This window comes from Saccopteryx bilineata, chromosome 6 (genome assembly GCF_036850765.1).
Source record: "Saccopteryx bilineata isolate mSacBil1 chromosome 6, mSacBil1_pri_phased_curated, whole genome shotgun sequence".
NCBI lineage: Eukaryota > Metazoa > Chordata > Mammalia > Chiroptera > Emballonuridae > Saccopteryx > Saccopteryx bilineata.
In genome coordinates this window covers 113,889,812-113,911,398 of record NC_089495.1, presented here as the reverse complement: position 1 = coordinate 113,911,398, position 21,587 = coordinate 113,889,812, and the positions used below count along the sequence as shown (strand labels likewise).

Here is a 21,587-nt window from a genome sequence, read left to right as displayed (position 1 = left end):
GGAATAAGAGGAAAATGGAAAAATGGGGGGACAAATTAAAAACTTACTATTGTATTTAGTGGAACAAGAACTAGATAATATGGAGAGCCAGGGATGGGAGCACTGCTAGTGAGTTAAAAAGGTGAAGTAAAAACCCCCCAAAATGCCACAAACATAGGTTTGAGTCCCAGATAAGATAATTTGTTTGTTATTGAGGTTTGAATGAGAGGAGATGTAAAGGAGAAAGGAAGAAACTAATATAGAGGGAGAAAAGAAAGAGAGAGAGAGAAAAAAAGAGGGAACCACTAAAAGAAGAAAAAAGAAAGGAGAGAGAGAGAGAGAGTTAAGGGTTTTGGAGTGCAACCCTCATAGAGAGAAAGGAAGAGAAGAGAAATGATAATGGGAGATGTAACACTTATGGGTAGTGTAGTTCAGGGAGAGGAGAGAGTAAGACCGGTAGAGAGTTAATCGGCCAAATTGGAGGAGGAAAAAAAAGTCTCAAGAATGAAGATAAGAGAAACAAACGAACAAATATAATAAAATGGGATAGGTTATAAAGTCTGCAGATTATTCTTGATTTTGAGAGGTTATCTTCTTGCTTTTTCTTTTCTCTCCCTCTTCCTGGTCGGTGACTCTGTACCCCGGGTTCTGCCCCTTTGGCACGCTCAGGTCGAGGTTTGCAGTTGATAAGTCTCTATGGCAATGTCATGTATTGTGCTTTATTCTCGTTGGGAGTCGAGGCTCATTAGCATTTATAGGCTCCAACAGTGAGAGAGTCCGTGTTCCTGGAGCCTTTCTCCTAGTCTTTCCTTCCTCAATTAGTAGCCTGATAGTCCAGGTATGGGGTTGCTGCTGCCTCTGCCTGGATAGTAAGAGGCTCAAATTGCTGGCAACTCCCCACTCTATTTCCACTCAGCACAGGGCTCTGGGTAAGGCTCAGTCAGTCAGAGCTGCTAGCATAATCAGGCGGGCTTTCCGCCCACTCGAAGACCTCTGGCTCTGCCACTCTATCCGGTAACACAAGCGGGCGCCCACTTCCGGGGCGCTTGGAGGAAACTCTCACTCACTGTCTGCAACCAGGATATCCGGCCAGCAGTCTCACGCTCTGAGTGAAACCCCCAACCGCAGGGAAAAGTTGCAGCGTTGGAATTGAGTCTCGCTCCGTCCCCGTGTGCGGCTTTTGCAAGGCGCTGGGGCGGCCCGAGATTCCGCTTTGGCCCACACAAAGGCCCCTGACTCTGCCCCTCTGTGCGATAACACGGGCGCGCACTGCCGAGGCACTCGGAGGAATCGCTCACTCCTTATCTGCGCGCGCACACCAGGATATGAGGCCGGCCGCGGTTCCCTCTGAGTGAAACAGCCTCCAGCACGGAAAATCTCCACTGTTGGGATTAGTTCTCACTCCCTCCCGTGCGTGGCTTTCCCAGGGCGCTGGGGCTGCCCAGAGACTCTGCCCTCAGCCCACAGAAAGGCCTCTGACCCTGCCTCTCCGTGGGGCAACACGGGCACCCACTTCCGCGGCTTAGGAAGAAATCTCTCTTCCACTAACTGCGCACCGACCAGGAGACCGGGTAAAATGGCCGCTCCGCTTGTCTTTCTTTGTTTGGGTTTGGCGCGAGTGTTAGCTTGTATTGCCCGGGTTGCCACAGGATCAGATTTTCCTCGGCTTGGATCTCTGAGCCACAGCCTGGTTCGGCCGTTTTTGCTGCGGCGGCCTGGATCTATTCACCCCCTTTGCCCGCCTCAGTTTCTATATTCACAGTTACCAGAGAAAGCCGCCCTGTTTAGGTTAGTGAGGAAGGCGGAGCATTTCTTACTCCCTATTTCCTTCGGGGTTTGGTTATATATTTAGCCAATTTTTCACTCAATCATACCTTTGGGTGTATTGCGAAGAATCTGGAAGCTCCAAGTATAGGTTTTTCTGTTTCTGGTTGAAGATCTTGTTGAGTTTTGGGGGAGATTTATCGGTATCGCTTCCTACTCCGCCATTACTCTGACGTCATCCCAGTCAACATTTTTGTATACGCTGCACCACCACCTGGTCAGGCCTTATTAGCATTCTTTCAATATTTAAAATACTGGCTACTTCATATTATATTATTAATCCTCTTCCCAGCATGTCATTTCTGAAAACACTTTAACATAAACAACATATTTTAATTTTCTATGTATTTTAATTTTCTCCACTTTGCGTCCCATTAGGACTAGCTCCTCATTAGTAATCACTGTTTAAAAAGAGTGTGGGACTTAGATCGTCTTTTCTTAATGACTTGACCATGCTCATAAATCACAGACATTTTATTTAAAAACTCCAAGAACTTATACAATCTATCCAGCCCCATTTTCTAGCATCATCCCTGGCTAAATTAATGCTTGTCAATTTCCACAGTTGTTTAATTTGTTTGTTAATTTATTTATTCATTCAAGACTTTTATTTTGTGCCTATTATTTCTCAGTTGCATTATTTTAGGGACACAACAATGAACAAGAGTCACATAGAATTTACATTCGAAAGAGGAGGAGCCAGTAGGCAAGTAAACAAATAAACAAAACAGGGTCACAAGGCTGAATTCAGGGGAAGTAAGAGATACCCTCATAACAGAATTTGCTACAAGCCCTCTGTAAACCACAATAAAATGATATTAAATGAATATTTAAGTTTTCTCTATTTTATGTGGGGAAAAAAAGCCTTTTATGGTAGGTGGTATAATGGCCTCCAAAGATGTCCATGCCTAATTCCTGGAACCTTATGTGGTAAAAAGGACTTATGTATATGTGGCTATATTAAGGTTCTTGAGATGGGGAAATTGTCCTGGATATCCAAGTGGACCTAATGTAATCTCAAGGGTTCTTATGGGAGGCTGACAGAAGTTGTGACAGAGAAGGAGATGTAACAAAAGAAATAGAGCTGAGGTCAAGGAGTGTGGGAAACTCCTAGAAGCTGGAAAAGGGGAGGGTCTCCCCTAGACCCTTCAAAAGCAATGCAGCTCTGCTCACACTTTTTAGCCCTGACCTCCAAAAGTATAAGATAATAAAATTGTGTTACATTCAGTCACTAGGTTTGTATAAATTTGTTAACTACAATGAGAAACTGTATATAGAAATAGAAATATATAGCAGTTGGAAACTGTGCGTGTGTGCGTAGACAGTTTTAGAAAATTGCTATTCTATTGATCTTTAGCCATACTGTAAAATAGCACACTTGTACCCTGCTTTAAGATCAGATTCTCTGGATACCCTTTCTAATACAATTGAAGTATCTTAGCCCGTCCTTGACAGAAATTCTGGCTCTGCCTCCACATTTCAGATGATGCACACTTTGAAATAAATATTATAGGGCGATGTGATGGAGAGTGACTGAGTGTCCAGAGAAGGCATCTCTGAGGAGATGATAGGTAAATTAAGCAGGAGCCAGCAGTATTTTGGGTAAAGAGAAGGTCCAGGACTAAGGTCTGGAGCTAAGAGTTAACTTGGTCTATTAAAGTGTAGATGGAGAACTGTGAGCAGAATACAAACGGTAGTAGATGAAGCCAAAGAGGTAAGTGAAGGACCTTTGTGTAGGGTCTAGTCAGTGATGGAGGAGTTTGGATATTCAGTGTGGGGAAAAGCCATGGAAGGTTTGAAACAATAGAATGCTATTGAGTAGAGAATGCTTTCTACAGGGAAAGAAGGAAGGCAGGCTTTGCAGTAGTGTGGGTGAGAGGTTTACTGCTGGCTTGAAGTTGTGTGATAGCAATGAAAATGGAGAGAGCAGACAGATTTGGAACATATGTTGAAGACAGAGTTAATAAGACCTACTTATGTAGGGCTTGAAGAGAAAAGAGAATCGATGATGACTTCAGAAACTTTGATAGCAGTAAGTGTATGGGTTGTGGTGGACTTTCTCATATAAGGAAGATCGAACAAGTTCAAAGAAGTGAATCAATAAATAATACACTTAGGACATATTTAGGTTTTGCATAGCATAGACTGTCAGTATTTTAAAATACTATGTGATGAACAGTACAATTTCATGTAATCAGTTAGAACATGGGAAAATGCCTATTGCTAAATTGAAAAGATATTTAAATAATTATTTTAGAACATGGCTTATTTTAAATAAGGATACCTCCAAACCATTCATAAAAATACAGGCATAACTTTTACACACACACACACAGACCTCAAAGGAGAATATTTTATATTCAAATTCATCAGTTTACATTTACAAGCAGGAAAGTCTTCATAATATCTACTCTTTATTTTTCCTTTGCATAAAGGGGAAAATTAGTAATTTTAAAATATCTCTTCATAGAGTTGAAGTTGTTATTAAAACACCTACTTACTTAAAACAAGGAATATTTGTAAACTTTTGAATGCATATATTGTATGTTTTGATCTTTTTTGAAATAGGTCAATACTTGGAAACAATCATAGACAAAAGTTAATGTGGTAGGCATCTTATAAAGAGCCTTTTTAAAAATTCTGAGTAATTTGGTAGCTGAAAAAAAATGTAATAATCATTTGACATAAAATTGAGGAATTGGATTCTATTTTTAGAAGACATGTAGGAACATGCTTGATTTTCCTCCTACTTAATCTTTTAAGAACTTGATAACTTGGATATTTTAAGTTGATACTTCAATTGCAAATTTAACCTGCAGAATTTTGGAAGCTGTATATATACTGAACCTATTGATTAAAATCTAAAAATATGGCCATTGAACTTGAAATGGGTGTGTCATATCGAAAATATTTTGCATGACAAATTAAATATTCTGTGCTTGAAATATAGTGACCTGTTTCAAAGTAATATTTAATTCTCTTTTAAAAAACCATTAATTTTGGAAATTTATTTTGGGGATAAAAAATATTTTGTTGGATTCATAGTAAAACAGTATTGACAAACAAGTTCTCTCTTTTCTCTGTTCCTTTCTCTCTCTGTCTTCCTCCCTCTCTCCTTTCATCCTTCTCTTCCTCCCTCCCCCTCTCTTCCTCTTTCTGTCTTCCCTTCTCCCCACTCTTCCTACACCCTGATCCCACCCCACGGCAGATGGTACGTGAACAGTACATTACAGCCACAGAAGACACCCTCATACAAAGGCCGGAGAGCCAGCATGTATATAAAATTGGCATTTATGGCTGGAGAAAGCGCTGCCTCTACTTATTTGTTCTTCTTTTACTCATCATCCTTCTTGTGAATTTTGCTCTTACAATTTGGATTCTTAAGGTGATGTGGTTTTCCCCAGTAAGTATATATATATTTTTTCTTTTCTTTCTAATTTTATTTTTATTTTTTGCTGGTAAGTCAGTTTTTGTTTCGTGTGCACCATCACTTCATCTGTATTATTGTATTGGTAGAAACTTCCTTTACTGTCATTGTTTGTTTCCTGTCTGTATCAGAATTTTCAGTAGCAAAAAATACATATAATATTTACCTGTTTTACCTTTTTAAATAATTTCAGTGTGAATTACACTTTATTGTCTTTGTTTGATTTATTATAATTTTTATTAGTAATTATCTTTACATGGGGAAAAGTTGTAATGATCTTGAATTTATGGTTGATTGAGCCATGATTGCTTAATGATTATTTAATTCACTAATTGGTAAAATTTTGTAAGTCATGTTTCTTTAATCTCATTTATTTATAAATACCATTTGGGTGCTACTTTCTGATTCTTTTAAAAGCTTCATGCTGATATGCAATGAAGTCATGTCCACACTTCAATATTTAACATGGATTTAGTAAGTAAAATATCAGTAGTCTTAAGGAATTCATATTTTATTTTTTAAACAACTGCATGTTTCCAAGATAGCTGATTTTATATACTCTGACAATATTTTTGTGTACTTTTTGAAAAGAATTATTTAATGTAGAATGGAAGATAGTGCAGTCAGAAAGCGCTACAGTGGACATCACAGGGAGGTTAATCAGCTCCTCGCATTTGTCTTGAAGGTGTGATATAGGCACAGTTTATTTCCAACAACAATAGTTGTAGCATTTGATCTGAAATGCCTTCCATTAATTGGTATCCTTCATTTTCTATGCAATTATTTCTTTCCTTTCATAATTCCATAGCCAGTAGACACATTATTTCTTTTCTTGGCATAATAAATAAATATTTATATTTTCACATATTCAAAGAGATAAAATGCCAATCCTTTAAAAATATAGCTTGAAATGTGTTAATATATTTAATATAAATGCATTTAAAATAGTTAAAACTATATCATATATTATAAATTATTATAAATTATATACAAATATCTTTAAGTTGTGATTTCTTCTTTAAAATTTACAACAATTTTTTATAGCATCACCTAAAGACACTTCTCCAGAGAGAACATACACATGGCCCACAGGCCTATGAAAAAAAGCTCAACATCACTAATCATCAGAAAAATGCTAATTAAAACTACAATGAGACATCGCCTCACACCTGTCAGAATGGCTTTCATTAACAAATCAACAAACTAGTGCTGGCAAGGGTGTGGAGAAAAAGAAATCCTCCTGCATTGCTGGTGGAAATGCAGACTTGTGCAGCCACTGTGGAAATCAGCAGGGCATTGCCTCAAAAGATTAAAAATGAAATTGCCTTATGACCCAGTTATCTCACTTCTAGGAATATATCCTAAGAATCCCAAAACACTAATTCAAAAGAAGATATACACCCTTATGTTAACTGCAGTGTTGTTTGCAATAGCCAAGATCTGGAAACAGCCCAAATGTCCACTGGCAAATGTATAAATAAAAAAGGCTGTGGTACATTTATACAATGGAATACTACGCAGCCATAAAAAAGAAGGAAATCTTACACTTTTCAACAGCATGGATAGACCTGGAGATTATTATGCTAAGTGAAATAAGCCAGGCAGAGAAAGACAAATACCATATGATCTCACTTATATGTGGAATCTAATGAACACAATAAACTGAGAAACAAAATAGAAACAGAGGCAGGGTCACAGGGAACAGATGGACAGCTGTGAGAGGAAAGGGGGAAGAAGGGAAGAGATCAAAGGTGAAGGAATTAGCCAAAATCATATATACATACATACAGACAACAGGGTATAGCAGGGGTCCCCAAACTTTTTACACAGGGGGCCAGTTCACTGTCCCTCAGACCGTTGGAGGGCCAGACTATAAAAAAAACCTATGAACAAATCCCTTTGCACACTGCACATATCTTATTTTAAAGTAAAAAAAAAAAATGGGAACAAATACAATATTTAAAATAAAGAACAAGTAAATTTAAATCAACAAACTGGCCAGTATTTCAATGGAAACTATGGGCCTGCTTTTGGCTAATGAGCTGGTCAATGTCCAGTTCCGTATTTGTCACTGCTAGCCGTAACAAGTGATATGACAGCGCTTCCAGAGCCGTGAGGCATGCGTCCCACGTCACCAGAAGTAGTACTGTACGTGAGCAACGCTGCGCTTTGCGGTGGTCTCACTGACCACCAATGAAAGAGATGCCCCTTCTGGAATGCGGCGGGGGCCGGATAAATGGCTTCAGGGGGTCGCATGTGGCTTGTGGGCCATAGTTTGGGGACCCCTGGGGTATAGTAATAGCCTGAAGGAAATGTGGGAGGTGGAGTTAGGGGAGAGGGGCAAAAGGGAGAGATGGAGGTGGGAAGAGACTTTGCATGGGGCATGTGAGGACACAATGTGGTATGTAGAGGATTTTTTTTTTTTAGCAAGAAAGACAGACCGACATAAAGGGACAGACATAGAGGAAAGGAGAAAGATTAGAAGCATCAGCTCCTAATTGCGGCACTTTAGTTGCTCATTGACTGCTTTCTCATATGTACCTTGACCAGGCAAGCCAGTGACCCCTTGCTCAAGCCAGTGATCTTGGGCTCAAGCCAGTGACCTTGAGCTTCAAGCCAGCGATGTTTGGGCTCAAGCCAGGGGTCATGTCTGTGATCCCTCGCTCAAGCTGGTGAGCCCATGCTCAAGCAGATAAGCCAGCGACTGTGGGTTTCAAACCTGGGTCCTCAGCATTCCAGGTTGATGCTCTATCCAGTGTCAGAAGGAAGGTGGAAGAGGGGACGAGATCAAAGAAGGTGAAGGTGAAGGGCCACCACCTGGTCAGGCTAGAGAGTGTTATGTTAAGTGGGACACTTGAAACCCTGTCAACACAATAAATTAAAAATTAAAATTAAACAATATATATACAAGATTTAATAGGATGACAGCAGTGTGTAATCTTGAGAGTTAAGCTTTCTATCATTTCTGATAATTCTTCAAGACTTGAAACTCCTCAAGAGCAGACAACTTGACTAGAGCTCCACATCCTCCTATATCACTTTTCACTTAAGAAATGCATAATGAATACTGGCTATTTTGTGAGCTTACATGATACACTTGAAGACTTCGTTTAAAAATTACTTAGGTTATTTTAAGGGTGATGGTGATAAACCTGTTCTGTATCCTAATTGTTTTGGTGGTTACATGTGTTAAAATTCACAGAAACTTCAAAAGAGTCCATTATTTAAAATAATTTTAAATAGTAAGGGTATGATTTTTTTTTATATGGTGGTAAGCTCTTGGGTGTTTATGGTAAAGAGATCCTTTAAATCTTATGTGTATTTCCTAAATAGGTCTTTGTATTTATACAAGACTTAATAAAATACTATGTATTTGAATAAAAAAAACTAAATTTTAAAATAAAATATTTGGGAGAAATATAGAAAAAGTGCTGGTAAGAAGTAGATGAAAATGCATATGTAATTTAAGCTAATACTTTTAGAAAGGAAGGAGAAAGAAGCCATAACAAAATCTCTATTGTCTCATCTTTTTAACAGACTGGAATGGGTCACTTACATGTTACCAAAGATGGGCTTCTCCTGGAAGGGGAATCGGAATTTTTATTCCCATTGTATGCCAAAGAAATACACTCCAGAGTGGTAAGACAATGATGAAATATTTAAATCATTTGTGTTTTATGAAAAACAAATAATGACTAAGCATAGAAATAAAGTATATTTCAGAGGAGAGTTCTTAAAAAATGTCTACATGAACGCACGTTCATGCTACACTCTTTATAAAAGGCTTAGCTATAAGGCTGTGGAATTTATTTCTGATATTACATTCTGAAATGGCTCCATTGTCATGTGCTTTCGATCTGAATTTGGTGGCCTCAGTAATTTAGACTATAATCAAGTAAAGGTTTATAATTAAAACCTTTATCAAAAACAATCTAAACTTCTTTCCATTTTTGTAAGTAATTTAAGTACATGTCTTTCAAGGCAGTTAAGATTATCTGAAAAGCTTAGAAAGAAATCAGTGCTTGGTGGTATGTTCTGTAGCAGTTATACTAATTATGCAGATTGTGGTCCTGTAGGATTAGCCATTCAGTAATTAAACATTATCATTAAATAATTGTGTGACTTCAAAAGTAAATCTGCCTCAGTATTATATTTACTTACCTCTATTGAATTTATTACAAATTGAGCCAAGCACAAACTATAGTCAAATATTTTTGTAGTATGTTCTATTTTTCCTTATGTGATACTACAGACTTTGTAGTAGAGGTAAATATTTTGCAACATTACCGATTAGGTGATATTAGCTAAATATGTCAAATGTTAGAAACTTTGTATAAAGAGAGTACACTCTTTATTTCCCTCTCATTGTTCTAGATACAAAAGGTTATGTTGGTATTTCCTACATGCAGAAGCTGTACCAGCTATTCCAGAGCAATTAGAAAGGAAACAAAAGGTCAACCACTAACAAACACCTGATCTTATAAGAGAGCTAAAGCAACTTCCAAGTTAGACATCAGAGCAATCACCAAGCTCTACTACCAACTGCAAAATGATATGGTGCAAAATGACTGCAGAGGAGAGATCCTAAAGGAATAAAAAGATGCCAAAAGTAGTAAATATGTGGATAAACAAAAATATACCACTTATTATTTTAAACATTTTAGAGGATACTTCAAAACTAAAGTAGAAATAATAACAACGTATTTCAGGGTTTACAACAAAGAAACAAGTAAAATATATGACCACAATAAAACTGGCATAAAATTAATTGAAGATAGTTAAAGATGTTCAGTGTAAATTCAAAAGTAAAACACACAAAGGAGAGCCAATATATCAACAAAGGAGATGAAATAAAACCATAAATTATACTCAATCCAAAAGAAAGCCAGCAAAGGACACAAAGAGCAATTGGAATGAATAGAAAACAAATAGCAAGGTGGTAAATTGAAACCAAGCTACATCAATAATCACATCAAAATAAATTGGTCTTAACATTCTAATTGAAAGCCACAGATTATCGTATTGAATGAAGAAGCAAGACTATTTGCCACTTACAAAAACCCACTTTAATGATAAAGACACAAGTAAGTTAATGGTAAAAGAATTTTTAAAAAATTATTCATTGATTTTAGCCAGAGAAGAAGGGGGAGAGAGAGAGACAAGAACATTGATCTGTTTCTGTATGTGCCCTGACTGGAGATAAAACCAGCAACCGCTGTGCTTCTGGCTGATGCTCTAACCCACAAGGCTATCCAGCCAGGTTGGTAAAAGAATTTTAAAAGAATATGCTATACTAAAACTGATGAAAAAAGTGGGAGTGAAAATTTCACACAAGTCTCTTAACCATTATTTTTTTTCTGCTATATCTTCTGGGAAAGAGAAACAAAAGAACAAATAAAAATTTGGAACTACATAAGACTAAAAGGTTTTTGCACAGCCAAGGAAACCATCAATAAAATGAAAAGACAAGTTACTAAATGGGAGAACATACTTACCAATGATATATTTGATAAGGGTGTTTTTATCCAAAATTTGTAAAGAATTCAGACAACACAACATCAGAGAAACAAACAACCCAATTAAAAAGTGGGCAGAAGACCTGAATAGACACTTCTCCTGGGAAGACATACAGATAGCCAATGAACATAAGAAAAGTTGCTCAACATCATGAATCATTAGAGAGACATAAATCAAAACCGCAACGTGATACCACCTCACACCTGTCAGAATGGCTGTCATCAATAAATCTGTAAACAACAAGTGTTGGCAAGGATATGGAGAAACAGAAATGTTTGTGCACTGTTGGTGAGAATACCTATCTGTGCTTCCATTATGGAAAACAGTATAGAGTTTCCTCAAAAAAAAAAAAATTAAAAATGGAACTGCCTTATGACCCAGCAATTTTATTTCTGGGAATATATTTGAAGAATCCTGAAACACTAATTTGAAAGAATATATGCACTCCTGTGTTTATTGCAGCATTATTTACAATAGCCAAGATACAGAAGCAATCCAAGTGCCCATCAATAGATGAGCAGTTAAAAAAGCTGTGGTACCATATATAAAATGGAATACTACTCAAACATAAAAAAGACTTAAATCTTACCTTTCGTCATAGCATGGATGGACCTAGAAAGTATTATGCTCAGTGAAACAAGTCAGTCAAAGACAAATACCATGTGATTTCACTTATATGTGAAATCTAAAGAACCAAATAAGCAAACAAAGTAGAAACTGAGTCACAGATACAGAGAACAGCCTGACAGCTGTCAGAGGAAAGGAGGTTGGGAACCTGGGTGAAAAAGCTAAAGTGATTAAGCAGTATGAGTTGGTAGTTACAGAAAAGTCACAGAGCTGCAGATTACAGCATAAGAAATATAGACAATGACATAACGATTATCTATGTATGGGGCCAGGTGGGTACTTGAAACATTGTGGGAACCATTCTGTAAAGTACATAATTTTTTAACCAACTTGCTGTACATCTGAAACTAATACAAAATAATAGTGAATATAAACTGTAATTTAAACAAGAAAGTTGGGAGAGGCTATACAATTGACCCTTGAACAATGCAGGGGTTAGGGATGTTGACATCCCCAACAATAAAAAATCCTCATATTTTGATTCTCTAAAAACTTAGCTACTAATAGCCTACTGTTGTCCTGAAGCCTTATTGATAACATAAATAGTTGATTAATACATATTTTGTATATTATATGTATTGTATACTGTATTATTACAGTAAAGTAACCTAGAGGGGAGAATGTTATTATGAATACTGTAAGAAAGAGAAAACATATATACAGCATTTCTTGAAAAAATCCACACATTAGTGGACCCTCACAGTTCATACCCAGGTTGTTCAAAGATCACTGTACTAATAACAGGCAAAGTAGATTTCAAAGCAAGAGATAAAGATCTCAGAGATACAGAGGGTCATTTCAAATGATGTAGGAGTGAATTCATTAACATTTATGTAGCTAAACATTTACATACCTAATGTTTGAGCTTCAAGATACATGAAGCAAAAGCCAATAGAACTGAAAGAAAAAGTTCACATTTATAATCAGAGATTTCACATCCCTCTCTCAGTAACTGATATAACAAACCCACAGAAAATTAATAAGGATATAGGAGATTTGAATAACACTGTCAACTTATTTGATATAATTAACATTTATATAGTACTCCCCCCAACAGCAGAATAAATGTCATTTTTGATGCACAAGGAATATTTATTAAAATCATATTTTGAACTATAAAACAATTCTCAATAAATTTAGAAGTATTCAAATCATACATGTTATCTGACCATAATTAATTCAATAAGAAAACAGTAACATGAAAATATTTAAATATTTTCCAAATATTTTAAAATTAAATAAAATATTTATACATAATCCATGAGTCAGAGAAGCAAGAAAACATTAAAAAGTATTTTTGACAGATTAAAAATGAAAAAAAAACAATATATCAAATTTCAAGGGATGTAGTTAAAGTAGTGCTTAGGGAAACTTATAGTACTAAATGTCTATTTTAGAGAAAAAGGAATATCAGTGACTTCTGAATATACCTTAATAAGTAGAAAAAAAATAAATTAAACCAAACATATGAGAAGAAGTGATAGAATAAAAAACAGAAATAAAAAAATAGAAAACATAAAAGCAATGGAGAGATCAGTAAAACCAAAAACTGGCTCTTTTAGATCAATAAAAATTGACCAACATCTAACCAGATTATTTTTTTCTAAAAAATGAATAACAGACCCATAGAAACAGAAGACTGGTGGTTTGATGGTTGACAGAGCAATGGGGCGGGGGGCAGGAGAATGGTGAAGGTAAGGTACACCTGGGAGAAGGTAGAGAATGAGGTATACGTTCAGATGGTAAGGGAGACCAGATATCAAGGGTGGGATGGGATAGCCTGTGTGAGAGGTTCTGGTTAAACACACTCTGTAGGGTTCTGACTGAAATTAGGTTTGACCAGGAAGTGCATCAATGAGCCTAGGAAAGGTTTTAGGGGCCTGAAGAAATTTTTGTCAAGCAAGGAAGCTTCATCACACTCTAATTAGAATATTATTTGCCAAAGGGCCCATCTCTCAGATTCTCTCCTCTGCGTCCACATTGTCATTCTTTGAAAGTGGAGAATCCTTAATGGTGTCCCCTCTACAATTTCTGACATTGGTCATTTGAGTCTTCTCTTTTCAATGAATAATCTGGTTAGAAAATATCCTATGAAGTCTTTTGTTTGGCTTAAGACAGGTTTCTAAACCAATCAAATATGTACCTAAGGGCACATTTACATGGCTGGACAGAGTGCAGAAGCATACTAGATCCAAAGAGATGTGGCCAAAAAATGAGATGTGAAACCATGTTCAAGTCACATGAAAGAACAAAGCTACAGAGAAATAAGAAAATGAAATTGACAATTCAAATTTCCTATATCCTTATTAATTTTCTGTGGGTTTGTTATATCAGTTACTGAGAGAGGGATGTGAAATCTCTGATTATAAATGTGAAAGGTTCTACTTTTTTCTTTCAGTTCTATTGGCTTTTGCTTCATGTATCTTGAAGCTCAAACATTAGGTATGTAAATGTTTAGCTACATAAATGTTAATGAATTCACTCCTACATCATTTGAAATGACCCTCTGTATCTCTGAGATCTTTATCTCTTGCTTTGAAATCTACTTTGCCTGTTATTAGTACAGTGATCTTTGAACAACCTGGGTATGAACTGTGAGGGTCCACTTATGTGTGGATTTTTTCAAGAAATGCTGTATATATGTTTTCTCTTTCTTACAGTATTCATAATAACATTCTCCCCTCTAGGTTACTTTACTGTAATAATACAGTATACAATACATATAATATACAAAATATGTATTAATCAACTATTTATGTTATCAATAAGGCTTCAGGACAACAGTAGGCTATTAGTAGCTAAGTTTTTAGAGAATCAAAATATGAGGATTTTTTATTGTTGGGGATGTCAACATCCCTAACCCCTGCATTGTTCAAGGGTCAATTGTATAGCCTCTCCCAACTTTCTTGTTTAAATTACAGTTTATATTCACTATTATTTTGTATTAGTTTCAGATGTACAGCAAGTTGGTTAAAAAATTATGTACTTTACAGAATGGTTCCCTCAATGTTTCAAGTACCCACCTGGCCCCATACATAGATAATCGTTATGTCATTGTCTATATTTCTTATGCTGTAATCTGCAGCTCTGTGACTTTTCTGTAACTACCAACTCATACTGCTTAATCACTTTAGCTTTTTCACCCAGGTTCCCAACCTCCTTTCCTCTGACAGCTGTCAGGCTGTTCTCTGTATCTGTGACTCAGTTTCTACTTTGTTTGCTTATTTGGTTCTTTAGATTTCACATATAAGTGAAATCACATGGTATTTGTCTTTGACTGACTTGTTTCACTGAGCATAATACTCTCTAGGTCCATCCATGCTATGATGAAAGGTAAGATTTAAGTCTTTTTTATGTTTGAGTAGTATTCCCATTTCAGGTTCAAATTTGAAGTAATTTAATTATACCCATATATGAAGTGGCTACAGGGGAATCACTGAGAACTCTTAGGGCAGTTGTGATCTATATTTGGGCCCCACCAACACATTCTTACATATGTAATGGTCTTTTTGTGTATCTCTCTAATAGCTCCTTATTTAAGTTGCATACTCTGGAGAAAAGATATCATGTCCTCTGTCTCTTTTATCTACTTCTTAAGGCTAAATACAATATAAACGATACATTGTTTTTGTTTAAGAATGTCAACCAGAATTCAATTCATATGAATGGAAAAATATTTCCCTTCTACTTTGCTGTCATTCTATAAATGTCATAAAATTTGTTTAAAAGGATATCACTAGCTAATGATAAAAACTGAGGAACTCAAGCACAATGCTTAGACCTCAGCTTTTGCACTTAGAAAATGGAAATGCCCCATTCTTCACAATGAGCATAGACCTGTTCATCAGACTAATTACTGTACTACTTATGAAGAAAATACTTATATGAAAGAAAGTAATTTTCTGTAAAACAAACCTCCCATTCAGAACTGACACCACAGAAAACATTAACGTGAGAATAAAGCCACTTTATCTTTTAACAAAAAGCTCAAAAAAGGCATCCAATAAATTTTAAAAGCTCTTTTGCAATTATGACAAGTTTTTGCATTTTAAAAGTAACATGGTATTTATTAGAGAAGTGCTAACCATTTTTTGGTTTGTCTTCATAAAGTATATTACGTTGGTTCAGTGGACAGAGTGTCAGCCCGGTGTATGGATGTCCAGGGTTCGATCCTCGGTCAGGGCACCTGTGAGAAGGGACCATCTGTTTCTCTTTACCTCCCTTGGAATGGGCCCCAAACGCTGAGAATACCTGGGTTGGTTGAAGTGCATCAGCCTCAGGTGCTAAAAAATAGGTTGGTTAATTAGAGCATTGGCCCTGGACTGGAGTTGCCAGGGAATCCCCTGGTCAGGGTGTATGAGGGAGTCCATCTCACTGTCTCTCCTCTCACTTAAATACACACACACACACACACACACACACACGCACGCACACACATTATCATGTCCTAAACATAAATAGTAACAAATGAAATTTTAATTCTTTGGAAAAGAAAAAAACACATTGAAACTGTTTTTTCTTTTTATTGACTTTGTTGAGGTGACACTAGTTAACAAAATTATACAAGTTTCAGATGCACAAACACATTAAAACTTGATTGCTTTAGATCTTCACCTTGAGATCTGATTTGGTGCATTGTAACCAGTATACGCAAACATAAGATTGCTCTATTTTATAAAAAAAAGTTAATACATTTACCCCTTAATATAATATAATTCAAGGTTTTAAAATAATTTAATAAAAACAATGATTAGGATTATAGGATCTGTGACTATGGAGAATCATTTTGTATACATCTCAAATTTATATACAAATATAAAGATATAATCATTTTAAACAGTATACATTGGCTAATTTCATAAATCCCTTTCTAGGACTCATCTCTGCTTCTACAGTCTACTCAGAATGTGACTGTGAATGCACAGAACTCTGAAGGAGAGGTCATGGGCAGACTGAGAGTGGGTGAGTCAGGCTTCATCAGAGTGCTTTGCATGTGTAGGTCCTTGAACAATGTGCTGAATGGGTAAATTTGTTTTTTCTTCTAAAGAATTCAAAGGTATTTATGAACAATCAATGTACCAATTTAGAAAAATATGCCATGTTGTTCAGAGAGAATAATTAGCATCACAGAGGACAATCTAAAAGTATTTTAATTAAAGTTATTTTGATTCTAAGAAATAAAGGGCCATTCAAGGTACAAGAAACAAATGATTATTGCAGAATACAAAAGAATCTCATAGAGACCAAAAAAATACAGAAAGTAACCAAAGCAGTTGTCCTCAAGAGAACAAAGAGCCAAAAGTATTTGTTCTCTCTCTCTTCCCCCACCTCTCACTTTGTGCCTCTCTCGCTCTCTGCCAAGTACCCCTCTCTTCCAGTGTGTATTTGCCCATCCCTGTCCCTTGGATATTATGGCTGCATCTGTTCTAACTCTACAGGACATTTAGGACCTTTCTGGTTCTTCATCTGATTAGCTGTAGTTCTCAACATCGATCAACTTAGTTTTCAATTTCATGAATTCTAAATTCACAACAAAGTATTCTAATTGGCCCAACTAAGCTTCAACCAAATGCCCTTGGGTGGGCTATGTAGCTCCATCCAATCAGCTAAGACCAGGAACCAGGTCACATAGGAGTGAGGTCACATGGAATCTTGCACAGTGAAAAAACAAATTAGAACAAAAAAATATAGTTGAAAAATAACAAAAAGGCAACCCAGTAGGTAAAAAGAATGTGTATACATTTTCTACACTATTGAAATTCTATAGATTTGTCAAATCTAAGAGATTAGGTGGACCTTTAGATTATGGAAATACAAAGATGAGAAGTATACTTCCAACACAAACTGGTAGCTTTCAGTGTCTTTTTATTTTTTTAATTTTTATTTTACCCTTTAAATTGTGTGTGTGTGTGTGTGTGTGTGTGTGTGTAATTGGGTTTATTGCAAGAAATGGTAAGAGAAGATGGGGTTGCAGAATAGAGGTTTTCCTACTGGGCTGATTCGGTGAACCCATCCACGGTGAGGATTCTATCTAGGGTCTTATATCCACCTTCCACATTCCCTTCATGTACCATCACAGTCCTGGCAATGAACTTCAGAAGTTTGGCATTACTTTGTAATTAAGTCTTCACTCTATAGGATTCCGGAGCCCTCGGGACCCAGCTGAAACAGCCACTCACAACCCGAAGCAGAAAAATCAGTGTCTCTCTTTTTAAGTAGTTGTTTTTACAAAACAGAATCATGTTACATTGGAAATCATAAATATATATTAGCCTGATGATTTCTTTTTATTATATAAGAACTCCATATTTTTATTATTTAAGAACTCTGTTTTACACAGAGTTCATATTTTATTAAACAGAACTCTGTTTTGTTTTAATCTTTGTATCTTATTCTACATAATTAATTGCATTTCTTTTTTGCTTAGAAGTTTGATCATTAGGTCCTGAGTTTATCCAGCATACATGTTTTTTTATTGACTGTACTGAACTGACACTGGTTAACAAAATTATACTGAGGTGCACAATTCCACAGCACATCATCTGTGCACTGTTTTGTGTGTTCACCATCCTAATGCAAGTCCCCAACAATCACTATCCCTCCCAAGTCCTTCACCACCTCCACCATCCCTCTTCCCCAGCAATGACCACACTGTTGTCTGTGTCCATGAATTTCTTTTTTTTCTTTTTTGCTCAAACCCTTTACCACAAACTCAGTTATTTTAAGAGATGATAATCCCTGTTATTATGGGTTTATCATTAGAGAACAGTTTCTTCTGAAGTGGAAAACATTTAAATTTAACATTCAATGCCTATTTTTGATAAAATGTGGGTGAAATTTATTCACTACTGTGTCTTTATTCAAGTAGCACCTCTGCCTGGAGCGCCTCCTCCCACCACCAGGGAACCATAAATTGTTTCTTTGATGTCAGCTCCGACATCCTCCTGTTCCTGACCCACAAGGGGGGGCCATGGATGATTTGTCAGGGTTCTCATTGAACACTCTCCCTACCTGTGTCATGGTATTTATCAAATTGTCCTGGAACAAAATGTATATGCTTTCTTTCTTTCATAAACTATGAACTTTTATGAGTTGTGAGCTACATCTCACTCACTTGTATATCTTCAATTTTTAGCACAGAACCTTAAATATAAAAAAATGCATTAAGTTTGTTTTGAACAGAATGGACTCACTTTCCTGCATTTCCTTTGATCTAAATAAGTACTTAGATAACTTGTTACTGATAAAAAATGAAATTAGATTTATTTGTTGAAGATTTCAACCACGTTCATGACAATGGTTACAGAAAAAGTTGTCATTTAGTTTAACACCTTTAACTTTTATAAAACCTCCTAAAAATTATTATATCAACCTCCAATGAGCAATACTCTTTGAACTCTTACTGGGTAATTATTTCAGGGTTTTTTCTTTTAATTTTATACTCAAATAAATTTAATATATCAGTGACCCATAAAAGGTAAAGGATGACACTGAATCACTGGGTGACTGCATCTGGCTGAAAGCTCAGAATAATACAGGCAACTACTCATAAAATTAAGGCATGCTTCCTTAAGAAAAAGAAGATAAAACAGAGGGGAAAATGAGTTTCACTTTATAAGTGATGTACACACGCACATTTAAATGAAGAATCATTGAATGATTTTGAGGAACAAATTAATAAAAATAACATAAGAATATGCTGGTGACCATGTTCAAAATGGATTTATGTATTAATTGAAAAGTTTATATCTAATTTCTAGCAGGTATCCATCAACTTGAATGAGCACATGGGATCACCAGGACGCCTCCACACAAACCATCAGCTTTTCTTGATAAATTTGCTTTTCTAGTAGATAAGAATATAAAGCTAATATACAAAAGAACCAGGAAACACTTGTAGTTTTTTAAGCAAATGCTGAAAACTGAGTTCTAAAGAGATTAATTCATTATGCTGCCAGGGTTAGAAAGATTGGAAGCAGGAAGAAAAATTATGAAACATAAAATAATGAGTACTAGGTCTCATTCACTCCATGGGGATACCAGTATCCCCAGAGCCTGGCCCATCGTAGCACAGATTAAACAGTTGTTGAATACAGTAATGATTTGAAATGCAATGGGTCTAAAGCTGATATGAATAAATTAAACTTGGAGGAGAAAGTGATTCCTTTGTCACTGAAATAAAAAGAAAGAATGAATGTGAAGAAAACAAAAATGCCTTAGGGAAGGACAGAATTTGAGGGTGTTCTTCCATGGTGATGTCTGTTTTTTTCTGTGGACTAAAAGGTGAGAACATTTTCTGAGGAAAAGGGCACAGAAGATAATCTGAGTATAAAACATTTTCTGGGTTAACTTTAGCCATTAAAGTGAACCATTCATAAGATGCTTTTAAATAAATCTCACATTTCAGAATATAATATATTTATTTTATATTCTGAATGCAAATTTAAAGAATAAGAGTAGCAGAATTAAATTATTTTTGGCAAGTTTCAAAAACCTGAAAAAATTGTTTTAAATAATTTATGCATACATATATTTGATATAGATTAGCACAGATCTGACATAAATTAATTTTAATAATATAATAGATTTAGGCTTAAAATGTTTAAGTTTAATTATAGAATAAAAGAAAACTATTGGTAACAAATACTAAATATTTAATAATTTGCTATTTCTAGATGACATGGAATGTGTAAAAATAGAGATTATGACACTGCATGTAGTAACACTTGATAATAAACTTTTAATTAATCCTTCAGGTCCCAAATTGGTAGAATTCCAGAATCAACAGTTTCAGATCAATTCCAAAGAAGGCAAGTCACTGTTTACTGTTGATGAAAGTGAAGTTGTGGTTGGTACAGATAGACTTCGAGTAACTGGTACGTAGTAGCTCTTTTAATTGAGATAAAATTGACATATTAGTTTCAGAAATGTAACATAACGATTTCATGTTTGTATATACTGTGAAATTATCACCACAATAATTCAAATTAATATCCATTACCATCCATACTTGCATATTTTTTCTTGTGATGAGAACTTTTAAAATTTACTCAAAAGCAACTTTCAAATATACAATACAGTATTATTAACCATGAAACTATGTTGTAGATCAGGGGTCCTCAAACTTTTTACACAGGAGGCCAGTTTACTGTCCCTCAGACCGTTGGAGGGCCGGACTATAACAAAAACTATGAACAAATCCCTATGCACACTGCACATATCTTATTTTAAAGTTAAAAAAAAAAGGGAACAAATACAATATTTAAAATAAAGAACAAGTAAATTTAAATCAACTAACTGACTAGTATTTCAATGGGAACTATGGGCCTGCTTTTGGCTAATGATGGTCAATGTGCTCCTCTCACTGACCACCAATGAAAGAGGTGCCCCTTTCGGAAGTGCGGCGGGGGCTGGATAAATGGCCTCAGGGGGCCGCATGTGGCCCACGGGCCGTAGTTTGGGGACCCCTGCTGTAGATTATACCCCATGATTTTTTCATTTATAGCTGGAATTAGGTACCTTTGGATTTCCTTCAGCCATTTTGCCCATCCCCCAACCCCACCTCTTGGAGTCACCAATCTGTTCTCTACATCTATGAATTCAGTTGGTTGATATTTTGGTTGGTTTATTTATTTATTTTAGATTCCATATATAAGTGAGATCATACAGTATTAGTTTTTCTCTGTCTGGTTTATTATATTTAGCCTAACACTCAGAAGATCTATCCATATCATCACAGGTGGCAAGATTTTCTTCTTTTTCAAGGCTAAATAATATTCCACATCACATCTTCTTTATCCAGTCATCTATAGTATCTCTTAAGAAAAACAGTATCCCATGGAGTGCAGTTCTGCAAAAGCAAATTGTACTTTTGGCACATTTATTCTAGAATCTTCCAGGCAGATAAGAAAAAATAGTTTGAATTTGTTTACTCTTCTTTATATTTTTTTGGAAATTCTTTGGAAATTCCTAGAAGAATGAATCCTCATAAATCTTTACTCACTCTTCTTCCACCACATTGATACCCTTTGTCTCTCTCCAACTGGTGTAACCCAAAAGCTTATCATAATTTCTTGGATCATCTACACAATATTAAAGCATCTGGTTTCCACATCACTTTTGCAAAAGAACATTCTTCCAAGGCTTTTTTACTCTTACTATACCAGGTACTTGGATTCCCTATACTTTTACAAAAATAATTTCTTTCTTCGAA

The 21,587-nt window shown here is 35.8% G+C and overlaps 1 protein-coding gene across 3 annotated transcripts in view; it reads left to right on the top strand.

Annotated features, from left to right (window-relative positions):
* SGCG (sarcoglycan gamma) overlaps positions 1-21,587 on the top strand; it is a 454,763-nt gene that overhangs the window by 404,856 nt on the left and 28,320 nt on the right. For all 3 annotated transcript variants that reach the window (XM_066236856.1, XM_066236854.1, XM_066236855.1), the window contains exons 2-5: positions 5,012-5,206; positions 8,768-8,869; positions 16,249-16,336; positions 20,131-20,250. In XM_066236856.1, the coding sequence (XP_066092953.1) occupies positions 5,012-5,206; positions 8,768-8,869; positions 16,249-16,336; positions 20,131-20,250 (505 nt within the window). The remainder of the gene's footprint in view (positions 1-5,011; positions 5,207-8,767; positions 8,870-16,248; positions 16,337-20,130; positions 20,251-21,587) is intronic.